The sequence below is a fragment of the Myotis davidii genome, unplaced genomic scaffold (assembly GCF_000327345.1).
Source record: "Myotis davidii unplaced genomic scaffold, ASM32734v1 scaffold3153, whole genome shotgun sequence".
NCBI classification, from domain to species: domain Eukaryota; kingdom Metazoa; phylum Chordata; class Mammalia; order Chiroptera; family Vespertilionidae; genus Myotis; species Myotis davidii.
The window spans coordinates 305,580-322,004 of NW_006284835.1; the positions used below are offsets into that span (position 1 = coordinate 305,580).

Genomic DNA, 16,425 nt, shown 5'->3' on the forward strand with positions numbered 1-16,425 from the left:
CCTGAAAATAAAAATTTAAGAAAGTGAATTTAAAGAAGGGATTAGCCAAAGAAAATATATGCACAACCCATGGACACAGACTACAGTATAGTGATGGTCAGAGAGAAGTTGGGGGCAAGAGCTGGGTAGAGGGGGCAAAAGGGGGGAAATAGGGACATCCTCTATAATCCTATATAATAATAATAATAAAAGGCTGATATACACATTGACTGAATGGCAGAATGACCGGTTGCTATGATGCGCACTGGACACAAGGGGGCAGACTGATGTCTGACTGCAAGCTTAGGCCTGATCCCCCGGGGAGTGAGCCTAAGTCGACAGGTGGACATCCCCCAAGGGATCCTGGACTGCAAATGGGCCCAGGCCGGGCTGAGGAACCCTCCCACCCACCCAAGTGCACAAATTTTTGTGCACCGAGCCTCTAGTCTTATACATAAGAGGCAGACAGAGGTTGATTTCTAGGAACAACAGGAAAATGAGAAGACTTAGCAGGAACATAAGAAAGAAAAGGTGAGTTTTGATAGACAACACTTCAAAAGCCTATAATTTTACTTTTGAGCTCTTAGGTTTTTAAAAAAGCATAAAGAGCAAGAAGATATTTAAATCCATGATAATTTTACTAATAGAAATTATTTTTTAACTGACTTGTAAATGCCTGCACTATATCAAAATAGTGGTAGCCGTGATGTGACTCAGAACATGTATTTGTGCTGCAACTAGGCATGGGAGCTTAATTATATTATTTCCATACCTCACAAAAATCCTGAAAGGCAGCTATTATCAACCTATTATGAAGAAACTAAAGCTCAGAAGAATTTAAAAACTTAAAGTTAGCACCCTGATATAAAAAAGATGAGGTCCAAACAAGTTTTTCTGCTTTCAAAGTTCTTTCCATATACAGTAGTCCCCCTTTATCATCAGGGAATATGTCTGTCTTAAGACCCCCAGTGGTTGCCTGAAACTGAATAGCACTGAACCCTACATATAATATGTTTTTTTCTGATACATACATACCTATGATAAAGTTTAATTTATAAATTAGGCACAGTAAAATAGTAACAACATAAAATAGAACAATTATAACAATATATTATAATAAAAGTTATATGAATGTGCTTGGTTGCTCTCATTCTCTCAAAATATCTGAAATTTTCCACTTAATATTTTCAGACCATGGATGACCACAAATAACACAAATCGAAGAAAGCAAAACTGCAGATGAAGGGACTACTGTAACAGCAAGCTCTCATATAAATACAGTTATAAATTTTCACACCACAGAGATCACTATAATAATAAAGTCTAGAAGAATAAGTCTTGAAATAATTGAATTTATATGCATAAAATTTATGAACTACACAGGACATTTCATATACTTTAATTTTAAAGATAAAAATGATAGACATTATCAAGACACTTACCCTGACAATAAGGATCCATTTGATCAATGAAAGGCCAAATCCACAGATGGCACCATACCTTCCAGCAATGGTATTGGTGATACAGAAGGATAAACAAAATCCAAGCCAGTTGAAAATAAATGCCACTAAAAGCAAGAGAGACAGTTCTTTTAAAAACTATACTTTGGAAACAAATTAACAGAGATTGATATTAGCAATACTTTATTGCTCAATGGGAATAGCAATTCCCTTTTCTTTTTTAACTCTGTACCAATTAAGCCTTCTTTGTAGACTACAGTTTACCTTTTGCAAATGTAAGTTATTTATCAGACATTAACAAATGAGTAAGCTTGGTTTCTTGTTAGTTTAATCAATAAGAATTAATTCCTTAAAGCCTATCACAATGGGTGAAACACTTTTATACCAGATAAAAACCACGTCACAATGTAGCTTCCATGAGATCCCACCCAAGAAGCCCGGCCTCAGCAGTCAGTCAACCAATCAGCCAATATTAAAGCTGAGCCAAATAAATTATAAAAGATGGTTCCCAGACAGATACTGTTCACTGCCTCTTCCTCCTCTCTAGCAAAACCTGTTGTACTTCTCGACAGGAACCCACCCACCTTTACAGACTCCTTGCGGAAGGCAGGATCCCACATTTAACCCCAAAAGGTGGGTCCCAAGTAGTCTGGGGAAAAATCACAGGAGGCCAAATCTCCTTTCCATTTTTTCTTTTTTAAATAGGACTTTTGAAAAACATTCCTTGGTTCTTAAGAACATAGCAAGGGAAAGGAGGATGGAATACAGATTAAGTAACAGTGGCTCTAAATTGATCCCTTTTGGAGCTGGGTGATGGATACATGGAGATTTATTATAATATTGCCTACTTTTATGTATAAAAAAGAAGAAATGGTCCCTCCTTTTCCTCTGGATGTTTGGACATAATATCTTGAACAGCTGCTGGGATCTCTTATCAGCCTGAAGATTAAACTCTCACTCCAAGTGGGGGAGAGTGAAGAAAAGCAAAGGAAAGCAGAGCCACAACACTGATACGTCTGTGCCTTCAGACTGCTCATCCATGCTCTTCTTGTCCTGTGGGATAATCTCCTATTTAAAACAATTGAGTAGCGGTTTTCTATTACTTGTAGCCAAAACCATTCTGACATAGGTGAATCCATTTTGAAATAAAGGACCCATATTTGAATCTCGGTGTGCTCACTTACTGGATATGTGACCTTAGACTCACTGCTGACCTCTGTGAGCCAAAGTTCTTTGATCTGTAAGTACCTACCTTCACAAGGCTGATAAAAGGATTAAGTGACATAATGAATGTAAGGAGCTTAGCACAGTACAGAACCTCACACATGGTAGCTGCCTAAATGTTAGCTATCATTACTAGCCATATAAAAAATCTTCACCTTACAGAGTGGGTCCTCTTTTTTGCAGAAAAAAAAATATATTCAGGAGACACTATTGGAAATAAAGATTATTTAACTTTCTATTTTTTTTAAACCTAGATATCGATCAGTATTTTGCTATCCTACATATCTGTGCTATCCAATGCCACCAGCCACACTGCTTCTTACTTGTGCCCCAGGAACATATCCTCCTCTATAAAAGAGGTCATTTAAATTTAAATTAAAACTAAATAAAATTAAAAATTTAGTTCTTCCATTGCAATCGCCACATTTCAAGTGCTCAAGAGTCACATGTGGCTTGCAGCTACCATATTGTCAGCTGATATATAGAATATTTCATTTCCACTATCATAGAATATTCTATTAGACATAACTGCTCTATACCTAATTGGCTAATATCTGTGGTAGCTGTAGGGGAAACCAAAAAATACTTAACCAATCAAAAATAATTTTATATCTATTTAAAATAAAGAATTTATACTAATGAGTAGCAGCAGAGATTCCCAACTCTATTGCCTACATATGCCACATATGTGTTAGTGACAGGCTGATATATTTCTCTCCTCAGGCCTCAGGGCAACGGGTGAGGGCTAGGGCAGAGGACAGACTGCTATGAGTCTTGACCACCTTCTTCCTTTATCCCAGTATGCTGTAAATATGCTATCATTTTATAAGCATGCCATGTTGTTAAAACATAGGACGCATAGATGGAGAAAATCCAAAACAGCAAAATATTTCAAAAGTATATTTTTACATTTGCATATATAGTATATTCAAATACTGTCCAATTAGCTTCTTCAAATCAGACTTACCAATATCTATTATACATATTGCACCCTCATTAGGAATAAAATCCAAAAGAACAAAATAGTATTTACTAAACCATCATGTTTTCTTTTTGCTATCTGCCAGTGGTATCGATTCCTACAAACTATGCTCAGATACAATACCTTGTTATGGACTGAACTGTGCTACTTCAAAGAATTTGTAGATTGAAGCCCTAACCCCCAATGTGAGACAGGGGCTTCAGGGCAGTAATTAAATCAAACAAGGTTATATGGGTAGAACCCTAATCTGATAGGGTTGGTGTCTAGAGAGCTCTTTCACCACATACATGTAGAGGACAGGCCATGTGAGGACACATCAAGAAGACAGCCATATGCAAGCCAAAATGAGATTCTGCACCAGAAACCAAAATTTCTGGCACCCTGATCTTGAACTTCTAGCCTTCAAAACTCAGAGAAAATTAATTTCCATTTGTAAGACACCCAGTGTGCAATATTTCATTATGGCAGACCCAACAGACAAATACATAACTTAATCATCTTTAACTGGTTTAAGCACTAGGAAAACAGTGACCACTTGAGCATAGACTGATTCACTTTTATGCCCCCTGGCCTGTAAGATAGGAAGTAAAGCAGGATAGGTCTTTAAGGACAGAATCATTTCTGGATTCAATTCTGGATCCTCTATGACATGTCAGAGTTGGCAAAAAAGAGAATTTAATAACTGTACACTAAACCATAGACCTGTAAAATCTGCAAAAGAAACAACATATAGTAGAGGCAGGAGAACATATTATACATGCCTAGGAAAGAAGACAATACTTTTCCTTCAACTCTATGTCATTCATGCATGTTCCCCTGGAAACCTAAGGTAAAATAAGGAAGCTTAAAGGGCATAGGGCACCTATTCCCCTTATAACAAGGCCCACGGTAAAACCCAAAGAAGCAACAACCTTACGTAGCCTATATTCCTTAGGTAAGATTTGGGGAAGCAAGCAGCAGGGAAGCAAGGCAATAAACTCAGGAAAGTTGGTAAAGAATGCTTACTGTTGCTCCGATTACACTTCTCCACATTCACCTTCAGCGTGCCCTTCTTTGTAAGAAAGCAAATTAGGCAGGTTCGGACAAGTTAATGACATTTAAAAATCATTTTAAATCATATTACTTATTATAGCTAAAAGGTGAGTTCTCAGGTAAGGATGGGGAAGGAGAACATTATCACCACCTTCACTTAATAGAATGCTATAATTTATGACATTTCATATATTTTCACTCCTTTGATCTTCACATTAGCTTTTTAAGAAGGGAAGGTCAAGTTAATTCCACTGTACAGAAAGACAAATTGAGACTCAGAATAATTAAGCTGCACATAAAGTCATAAAGCAAGTAAGTGGTATAGCCAGGATTGAAACATCCAAGTCTTTTACCTATACTCTGTTTCTTTTTACCATCTATACCTCCCACCTCCCCAAAAAAGGTTATCAGGATAACCTAGAAAGTAATTTTGTATGCTACAGTTTATCCATTAAAAGTTTAGGAAGACTATTCTTTTAATTTTCAGTAGCCATAAGATACTTATTAATTAAAAAGGGGAAAATAGTAACTTTATAGTGAAGACAGCTGGCAGACATCACCTTAACCTGATGAGAGTATCACCAGTAGTAAGACATGGCTAGATCATTCCTTTCTGTTATGATGCACTGAGAAGGGCGCATCATTTCTGTGGTATTTTTGCAAAGAGAGAAAGAGACAAAGGACAGACACACACACACACACACACACACACACACGCACACACACAACACCTAGTTGGTATTCTTCAAAAGAATCAGTCATAAGAAACAAGAGAAAAGATTAAGAAACTCCTCCAAATTAAAGCAGACTTAGGAAACATGGAAACTAAAAAAAATGTGTAATCCTGGATTAGATTCTTGATCAGGCAAAGGTGATTAATGAGAAAGCTGGCAAAATTTGAGTAAGATCTGTAAACCAGTTAGTGTTTCATTAATATTAATTACCAAATACTGACTATTGAACTGAAGTCATGTAAAATGTTAAGACTTGGAAAAGCTGGATAAAAGTTTGGAACTGCACTATTTTTACAACCTTTTTCCCTGGTTTTAAAGTATTTCAAAATAAACATTTTAAAATTAAAAAAACTTGATACTTGTTTTGAAAATAAACAAATGAAAATCATAGATGATAAATATGCATATTTGATAAATATGCAAACATTGAGAACTTATTAATATTTTGATCACGGGAAAAATTTCATCACATATAAATACACAAGGTGTCTAAGACAATAGGTTCTCAAAGAAAATCAATTTCATTATACTTAATTTTGAACTACACAGGAATAAATTTCTGTCTTATCTAGGCTCTTTGTTTAAACTATCAGCCATTTAGAAAGACATGCTATAGCAATGTATTAAAATATTGTTTTAGCCCTCAACAGTGGCTCAGTTCGTTAGCTGGGTGTCGTCCCATGCACCAAAAGGTTTTTGGTTCGATTCCTGGTCAGGACACATGCCTGGGTTGCAGACTCCATCCCTGGTAGGCGGGGTGCAGGAGGCAGCCGATCAATGTCTCGCTCTCACATCGATGTTTCTCTCTCCCTCTCCCATGCTCTCTCTAAAAAGTAATAAAAATTATTTTTAAAACAGACATTGATTTAAGATATTTCCACTAAATTATAGAAAATTAAATTAAAAACTTTTTCTTATAAATATAACAAATTCAATACAATTTAATACTTCACAAATATTGTGAGTTTTTAAAGATATGATTGCAATGCTTAAATGTTCTCTCTCTGGATTCACTTACAATGTGAAATGTCATCTAAAACCTATTAAAAACCCCACAGCTTTGCATGCACAAAACAAATCATTAATATACTGTTTTTCATATGTGTGATGCTCAGACAACCCCTTTAATAACTGTAACTTTCATGACTTGTCCATTGAGGGGCTCAAAGGAATTTACTAAGTAATGATGTTCAACATCATTAATTGTTAAGGAAATGCAAATAAAAACCACAATGGCATACCACCACACATCTACTGAAACGTCTTTTTTTTTTTTTTAACATTAACACTAAATGTCAATGAGTATCAGAGCAACAGGAATTCTCATTCCCTGCTGGTGGGAATGCAAAATAGTACAGCCTCTTTGGAAGAGAGTTTGGTAATTTCTTACAAGCCAGAATTTACATTGCGAAACACTCTTCTAATTCTTTTTAAAGGCACAGTTAACAATATTTCCTTAGTTATGTGATCTTCACATCTACAATGGAAATAATTATTAATATAGCACACCGAAGTGAAGATTCACACATGACACAAAAGGCTCAACCTTAGAAGAAACAATTTCTAGATAGAGCCCAATACATTCTTAAGTAATAGAGTTCAGGTTCATTTCCACAGACAGTCAATTATCCAGTGATAAAAATCTTAATTTCTAGTTTCTAACTGGTAAATAACTTACTTCCTTTCTCTCAAAGAGAAAACCTGTTAAATATAAGATCAGAGGCAGTTAGGCGTGTAAAAGGCATTTTGCAGTGACAGTTCAAGGGATTATAGAAGCTAGAACATTATCAGGGATACATATATTTCTTTCTTCACATTTTCAGAACATGAACATGCAATTATTTTATCATATTTAAGGGTAAAACTTTTTATAGGGTTTCATGTGATAAGAGAAAGAAATGTAGACATTGAAAACAGACAGCAAGAATTAAACCAACAAAAAGTTTTAACTGAAATGTTATAATTGATATTTACTGTAGTTTTACTTATATAACTTATAGAACCTAAACTGCTTAAGTTAAGTCACACGAAAGAAAATCTGTTTCCGAACCTTACAAATAGACAACAGAACAATTTAGACAACAACTGCTAGATAGTTAAAGCATGGAAAATATAGCAAGTTGCAATTTGTAGAACAGCCACTAGGTGGTAGTGAACACAAGTAAATCTATGCTCATTAAGGCAAATAAGCTCAAGCTCTGGCCTACAGCCACCAGAAAAAAATACATGAGGAAATAAAGATAAATAATAATTTATAATTTAACTTTATAATATCAGTGCAATATTTGTAGACTATGAAATAGTATAAAAATATAAACTGTAGAAACATAATTCAGTAAAAATTTAAAACAAGTCAGATAATTTCCATTATATACATTAATATAAATACTTGCGTTTCCATTAATTAATATATCACCAGTGGCCAAAAATAAAGTCAATCAAGTGTCTAGGTTACCATGCATTTACATCACTGTTACATTAGTAAAATGTTTTCAAATCTAAAAAAATAAGATTATGATTTAGTGAACTACAGAAATGGAGGAGTAATAATTAAGCTCTGAGTCAAATAATTAGATAGTGTCAAATAACATTTTTATTCCTAAAAAACAGGTTTTTATACTGCACACAGTACAATAAATTTAAATTCTTTCTTTTCTAATTAAGAAATCAAAGTTTACATGACTCATAATCAAAATATTTGGGAAGTGTACTATCAATTTAAAGGACTATTAGCTGAACTAAAACTAAGAAAACAAACAAGGTTCACTAAACTAACATTAAAAACCAGTAGTTATTTGTAGCTAAAGTGTTCATTTCCTTGCATTGTATCTAACATCATATTTAAATAGAAATTGTTAACTAAAACCATGAGATTTAAATATTGTATTATATTAGCTGGCCTACCTGAATATAATTTAATAAATTTGAAGAGAAAAATATAACTGCCCACCCATTCACCCACCCACTTCTGAGTGATTATCTACTTCTATTCTTCAGAAGATGGGAAGAAAGGAAGCAAGAACCCTGGCTGATGTGGGGTCAGTTGGTTGGACGTCGTCCTGTGCACCAAAAGTTTGCCGGCTCAATTCCCACTCAGAGCACATGCCTGGGTTGCGGGCTTGATCCCTGGTAGCGCGGGTGCAGGAGGCAGCCAATCAGTGTTTCACTGTCACATCAATGTTTGTCTCTCTCTCTCTACCTCTCTCTCTAAAAGTCAATTTTTTAAAAAAAAAATCTTTAAAAAAAATAGAGGAGGAGGTCAGTAATTTTTCAGATTCAAAAGTAATTCAATTCAGAAAGTATGTATTTTCTATTTTTAAAGTTAATGTGGTACTTTAAGTAAGTAAACTATTTGTGGGTTTTATTATCAAAATATCATGAATTAAAATGAAATATATTAGCATTCTATCAAAGAAGGTATAAAAACTTGATCATCTAACTAAGTTGAGGACAGAAATTAACCATATATAGACTACATGAATATTAGGTTTCCAAAACTTATTTTAGCAATTTAAATAGTTTCAATTTAAATGAATTTCATAATCTTATTTACTGTTTACACTGTGCCAATTAGAAACTGAAATAATAAAGACTATAACACAGTTTTCCCACAAGTATCTTAAATTTTCTTTATAAGTTAAATATTAATTTTGCAAGATGTTACAAAATGTAACTTAGGTTTCTGGGCTTCTAGCTACTCACCATTCCCTTCAAATAAGACTTACACTTTCATACTTTTATGTCTCAAACCACATGGTTCTAGCTGCCCAGAATATTTCTTTTTCTAACTTTTCTTCTGATTTAAAGACACTCAAATGGAAGTCCTCTGCCTCAAAAACAGAATTTATAGTTTCATTCTACATGCTCCTACAATACTGAATGGACATGCAGCATTTCTCATATAAAACTATATTTAACTTAAAGATGCTTATATATCTCTATATTGTCAGCATCTAGCATGATGACTACAACACAGTTATCTGATAAGTATCTAATAAATTCTAGGGTTTATACTGTAACATTTGATCACACTTAGCTAGTAGCAGGAACAATTTACATTTTTAAAAAGGTAGATACATGCTAACAATGTTTGCCTTCTTCACTGTCTGTTATTTTAGAAATACATAGCCAATATATGCAAAAAAAAGTTTGGAAAGGAAAGATCACTTACTGAAAAACGCCAGCATAAAAATCCCATCATTACCCACTCTGAGCTGGTCTGCATCACTAAAGTCATCTCTTGGTGAGCACTCTTCCTCCTGAATCTGTAAAACATGAGACATTAGAACACACTAAAATAATTACAACTTTATTACCTTGGATATAAAGATAAGAATTTAAATAAAGTCTAATATTCTCAATTTATGTATAGACAAAACAGATGAGTACAATCTCTAGCAAATATTCATTTTTCATGGGCACCCTTGAAAAGAGTAATTTCAAAGGTAAACACAAAAAACATAAAAGTTAAATAACACTGAATTAATGAAAATTATATTAAGAAAGATAGATGTGACATTGTTGCATTAGTGTCAAGTGGAAAACAGGACCCTTAAACATCAATGGTGGCAATATTTATCAAAAATAAAATTGTACATATCCTTTGACCAGCAATTCCAGCTCTTCAATACATTGTACATATACACACATATACTCTCGCTTATAAGAAATGTATTAAAGATAATTCACTGCAGCAATGTTAATAAAAGCAAAAGATTAGACACAATATAAATGCCCATCAATAATGGACTATTGTCAGAGATAATTCTCCATGAGTTTCTCATGTTTCTGCATGTCTTCCAGGTAGAGGCACTGCTTGCCTTTCTTCTGTACTATCTTTTCAAGGATCTTTATATATAATGGGCTGCTCCGAAAGAAAAAGATAGTCTCTCTCTCCAGAACAAAGGTGTGGGCGTGCTTAGTTACCATTAGAAAATACTGGGTTCCCTACATTCAGGGTTCCACACTGTGTGTGGAAGTATCATGTGGCCATCTTTGAGTTGCCCTGTGGGAACTAAAGTTCAAGAAACTGGTGTAAGAAAATGCTAATATTCTGGCTAAAATGATTGATGGTAATCAAGTTTTTGTCTCTGATCTGAGCAGTCTCGTGTCTTCTGCCAACATTCCCAAAATTGACAAGCTAATCAGGTAGTTTGCCAAGTATGGTAAAGTCTCAGATGATTCACAATTCTTGACAGACCAATTAAATAAGTTACTGAATATCTGATGAAGTTTAAAAAGTAATGTAAAATTTTTAAATAAATAAAAAAGAACAAAAGTTCTTAGTATTCTCTTAACAATCTCTAAAATATATTAAATAAAAATCATGTGTATAGTACAATGCCTTTTGTGTACAAAAAATATACTAAGATATTAATGTATTTGCTTGTAAATGTAGAGAACTTCTCTGAAAGTATGTACAAGACTGTTATCACTGATTGTCTAATATTCAACAAATATTGACAAAATACCCCTTCTACACAAGATTTAGCTTCCTGGTATTGGGGATACATGAGTGTACATAAAACAAAGATGCTTGCCTTTCTGGAGGCTATACTCCAGTAAGGGGAGTTAGACAATAAACAAAGACATAATAAATAAGTTATTTATATATTATTAAAAGGTGTAAATGCTCTACACAAAAGGGGAAAGGATGGTTTAGGAATGCTTGAAGTTACAGGTTACAGTATTAAATATGGTGGTCAAGAAACCTCGTTGAGATGGCACTTGAGCAAAGACTTAAAGGAGAGATAAGAGTTAACTATGTAAATATCTCACAGAAAAGTGTTTCACACAAAGAGATAAGCAGTGCCTCACAAGGACCTTATGGGATCATACCTGGCATGCTAGAAAATAGCAAGGAGATAGTTCCTTGCCATTAAGAGAGAAATAGGAAGACATTAGGTCAGGAAGTCCACTGAAGGACTTTATATTTTACTGAGTGAATTGAGTGGTCTTACTGAGTTTTGATCAAATGAGTGGCATGACCTGATATACATATACATTATCTCCATGTTACAGATAGATAACCTTAGCTGGGTGTTGGATGTATCAATTTTGTGTTAGTACACAGAGAGGATCAGAGAAGCTAAGTGACCTGCCCAGGATCACATAGTTACATCAAGACAGGAATTGAATCCAGGACACTGATCTTCTTTCCATTCAATCATAATAGCCTCACTGCATAGGATGCTTTCATGAAACAAAAAGACTTTTAAAACCATATTTCTTATTATTTGGGCAAAAAAATTCCTTAAACTCTGCATTTATATCCTAGGCTATCCTTTGTGGTAAATGTAATGAATGGCAACAATTAAATACATACTAATGAAATTTTATATAATTCCTAGTTAACTTAAGAAATAAATATTCAAGTACAGTATGAGCAAACCCTGGGGGAAAACCTGTCAATATCATGGGAAGAATATAAATATTTCAAACACTTTTGAAACGCCAGTTCAGAGATTTTACATCATTTTATTTATTTATTTATTTAAAATATATGTTTGTTGATTTCAGAGAGGAAGAAAGAAGGAGAAAGAGATAGAACATCGATGAGAGAGAATCATTCATCGGCTGCCTCCTGCACACCCTTTACTGAGGATCAAGCCTGCAACCCAGGAATGTGGCCTGACTGGGAATCAAACCATGACCTCTTGGTTTACAGGTCAAAGCTGAGCTACACAGGCTGGGCAGAACATCATTTTAAAAAAGATAAAAGACATATACATGCACAAAGATGTTCCTTACAAGGTTAATACCAGAAAACACATGCATACACATGCACGCACACGCACACACTCACACACACAAGATACACATTTTTAAACAATCTAATTTTCACTTAGATTGAAATGGCTATTAAGATTCTTAGAGAGAAATGGCCACTAAATTATAGTACACTAGAGGCCCGGTGCACAAAATTTGTGCACTGGGACGGGAGGGGTCCCGTAGCCCAGCCTGCCCCCTCTCGCAGTCTGGAAGCCCTCAGGGGATGTCTAACTGCTGGCTTAGGCCCACTCCCCATGGGGCGTGGGCCTATGCTGGCAGTCAGGCATCCTTAGCACAGCTATGGAGGCAGGAGAGGCCACTGCTGCTGCGCTCACCAGCCATGAGCCTGGCTTCTGGCTGAGCAGCGCTCCCTCTGTGGGAGTGCACTGACCACCAGGGGGCAGCTCCTGTGTTGAGTGTCTGCCCCCTGGTGGTCAGTGCACATCATAGCAACCAGTCGTTTCACCGTTGGGTCGAAATTGGCTCTCCAACATCCCCCAAGGGGTCCCAGATTGTCAGAGGGCGCAGGCCAGGTTGAGGGACCCCACTGGTGCACGATTGGGGTCAGAGAGGGACATGGGAGGTTGGCCAGCCAAGGGAGGACTGCGGGAGGGCTCCAGGGCATGTCCAGCCCATCTTGCTCAGTCCTGATAGGCCGGACCCCAGCAGCAAGCTAACCTACCAGTCGGAGCGTCTGACCCCTGGTGGTCAGTGCATGTCACAGCAAGCGGTTGAGAGGCCTTAGCATACATTAGCATACTACACTTTAATTGGTTGCAAGGCCTATCAGATGACCGGACACTTAGCATATTAGGCTTTTATTATATAGGACTGATTCCATGGAATTTTATTCAACCATTAAAATAATAGAAACATTTAAGTAGAATGTTTAAAAATAAAAGATGGTATCTGTGCAATAATTTCAACTATAACTATGTTTAATGCTGATTTATAAATCCTAAAATTGGCAAAAGCACTAAAATATTTTAAAATGAAGAACAACTCTGGTATTTTCTTCTTAATTTCCCACACTGGCAAATGTAAAGAAAGCATTCATTAACTAACTATCATTTATTAAGTACCAAATATGTCAAAGATGATAGATAGGTGCTGGAATCATAAATACAAGGTCCTTATCCTGGATTTGCTCACAATTTATTAAATGCTAGTTTTTATGTCAAAAGACAAGTTAGTGACACACAATTTAAAACACGTGCGTGGCCAGCATGGCTCAGCGATTGAGCATCAACCTATGAACCAGAAGGTCACAGTTCCATTCCCGATCAGGGCACATGGCCAGGTTTTGGGCTCCATCCCCAGTGGGAGGCGTGAAAACACGTTACAAAAAAATCCAAACCCTACCCATGACAGGGTTATAAAATGAGACTAACTGATAAACAAGAACAAGCCATGTTCTACAAGTTTTATAAAGTGGATTATTTGGAATTCAAATATTTTTCACAGAAATATTAAAAATAAGTTTATTTTCATAAATCTTTTAATTTTTCTTATGATACATGCAAGCCTATACATAAGAAATAGAAAATAGTGTTTCCAAGTTTCCTTGCCATTCTCCCAAAAACAGATTCAAGAAACAGGCTCCAGGTTACCCAGCTGAGGTTCATTGACAAGTGAATATACAGACATACCTCATTTTATTCTACTTTGCTTTACTGCATTTCACAAATGTTGAACGGAAGGCAAAATGCTTCACCAACAAAAAGATTACAACTTGCTTTATTGCAATATTTGCTTTATCGTGTGGATTAGAACTGAACTCACATTATCTCCAAGGTATGCCTATACTCAAAGCTAATTAGAACTTTAAAAAAAAAATCTGAATCAAGTATAGGAACACATACTAGAGCTCTGACCAGGTTGCCCAATTAGAGTGTCGTCCCGATACGTCAAGGTTGTGGGTTCGATCTCCTCTCAGTCAGGGCACACACAATGAATGCATAAATAAGTGGAACAACAAATCGATGTTTGCTTTTCTCTCTTTCCCCCTTCCTCATTCTCTAAAATCACCCTTCCTCTTTCTCTAAAATCAATCCATCCATAAAAAAATAATAATAAAAAGAAATATAGCCAAAACCGGTTTGGCTCAGTGGATAGAGCGTCGGCCTGCGGACTGAAAGGTCCCAGGTTCAATTCCGGTCAAGGGCATGTACCTGGGTTGCGGGCACATCCCCAGTGGGAGATGTGCAGGAGGCAGCTGATCGATGTCTCTCTCTCATCGATGTTTCTAACTCTCTATCTCTCTCCCTTCCTCTCTGTAAAAAATCAATAAAATATATTAAAAAAATATATATATATAATCATATTTTGTAGAAAAAAGTGATAGAGCACTGGGTTAGAAACTGATGAATTTAAGCCCAAGCAGGTTTTGCGCAGTGGACAGAGCATGGGCCTGCGGACTGAAGGGTCTCGGGTTCGATTCTACTCAAGGGCACATACCTTGGTTGCAGGCTCCCGACCCTGGTTGGGGGCATGTGGGAGGCAACCAACTGATGTGTCTCTCTCACATCACTATTTCTCTCTGTCTCTCCCTCTCCCTTCCATTCTCTCTAAAATATCCTCAGTTGAGGATTAAAAAAGAAGAAGAAACTGATGAATTTAAAAGATTATTTGTAAACACCTAAGTAAGTCTCCTGTACAATTTTATTTTGCTTTCCATGAAATTTTCCACAACCCTCACAGGTAGAATTATATTAAAAGCAGTTAAAAACAGAAAACTTCTCTTTATAAACATGTTCCCAATTCAGGCTGGAATCAAATACTTTCTAAAACAGGTGCTGGAAATGATGATAGTGGAAGATTAGAATAGTAAAACTCTGTGGAGTTTTTTCTTCAAAAGGTAAAATCACCTTATGCTTTTCTCAATGCACAGAGAACAAGACTTAATGCTTCCTACTTTCTCTTTAGAGGAATCCTACTGCATGGAAATTAGGGCAGTAAAGACACAAAGTTCATGACAACCTTTAAGCACATTTGTATTTCCAAGGTCTTTAGGGAAACACTTAGCTGAGAAAAGGAGTTACTGTCCCTCTACTTCACTGAGAGTGTGTGCATGTATACAAATACACGTACAAACATATATGTACTAAGCAACCTATAGATTTTGATAGAAACTCCACACTTCATAGATCTATCCTCTTTCTTTATGATTCTCCCCTCCCAGTATAAAAAATCTTTATTGACCGAGTTATATTTATGCACCACCTTAATAGAGACTTACTTTCTCCCTAAGAGAGAAAAAGAATAAATATTAAATTTGGGGTTTACTATCTTTACTTATGTGCCCAAAGCTATTTATATTGACATTTAACTCTGTGTGTATTGGGAGGATGGGAGTGGGAGCAGGTATGGAAAGGGTTCTAGCTAATAAAAGAAATCCATCCAATAAAATGCTCATTACCAGAGAATCTACTTGTGGGGCTCTGGCCTAACAGCGGCAAGAGGAAAATGCTATACATAGAAATGTCTCTTTCTCTCTCTTAGCCCTGTACCTAGTTCTAGCTTCACTGGGTGAAGTTACTTTTTTCTGTCTTTTTCCTGAACAAAATGGAATGAATTTAGGGATCTGAAATAACATCCCAAAGTCTGAAGCAAAAAAAGGGCAACAAACCCTAGTCGTACTTGTAGCCAAACTAAAATGTAAATAATTTCTGCCTTTACCTGGCTGTAGAAGATCATACATGTATATCTTTACTGAGACAGCCACTCCTTTTACCAAAACAGTAAATAACATTTATGTATACCATTGATTATCTCTACTACTAAGATAGGAAGATGAGAGAGAAGAGGCAAGGAGAATCATTCAAAATTCTAGGGTGGGATGTGTTAAAAGGACAAAATAAAAGTGAATTTGGGAAAAAAGTGAATTGACAAACATAATTTAAAGGCCTTGTTAGTTATTTCTCTGTGCTTTTTAAACCTACCTTGAGTTCATTCATAGTCACTAGAGTTTTCATATTTTGGGACTACATCGGAAATGTTAGTTTGAAGGGTTGGAGTAGATATTGAAGAATTTAGACTGATTATGCTAATATACAAAATATGAGTAGGAAAAAAAGATAATTTGAATACAGTGATGGACAATGGACTGTAAACTATATAAGGAGGGAAATAAGGACATTAACAGTGAAGAGGTTGATGGACTTGAGGTCTAAGTGAAAGAGAACAACAACTAGGGTGAGTCAGAAGGATGAGAGGTTAAGGCCAGTGCGTGAGATGCCTAAAA

General features: G+C 35.8%; 1 protein-coding gene across 1 annotated transcript in view; it reads right to left on the minus strand.

Moving 5' to 3' along the window:
* Positions 1-16,425, minus strand: part of LOC102771681 (NEDD4 family-interacting protein 2) — a 39,153-nt gene that overhangs the window by 19,353 nt on the left and 3,375 nt on the right. The window contains exons 3-4 of the mRNA XM_015557715.1: positions 9,583-9,676; positions 1,422-1,546 (exon numbers count right to left, since the gene is read on the minus strand). Coding sequence (XP_015413201.1) covers positions 1,422-1,546; positions 9,583-9,676 — 219 coding nt within the window. The remainder of the gene's footprint in view (positions 1-1,421; positions 1,547-9,582; positions 9,677-16,425) is intronic.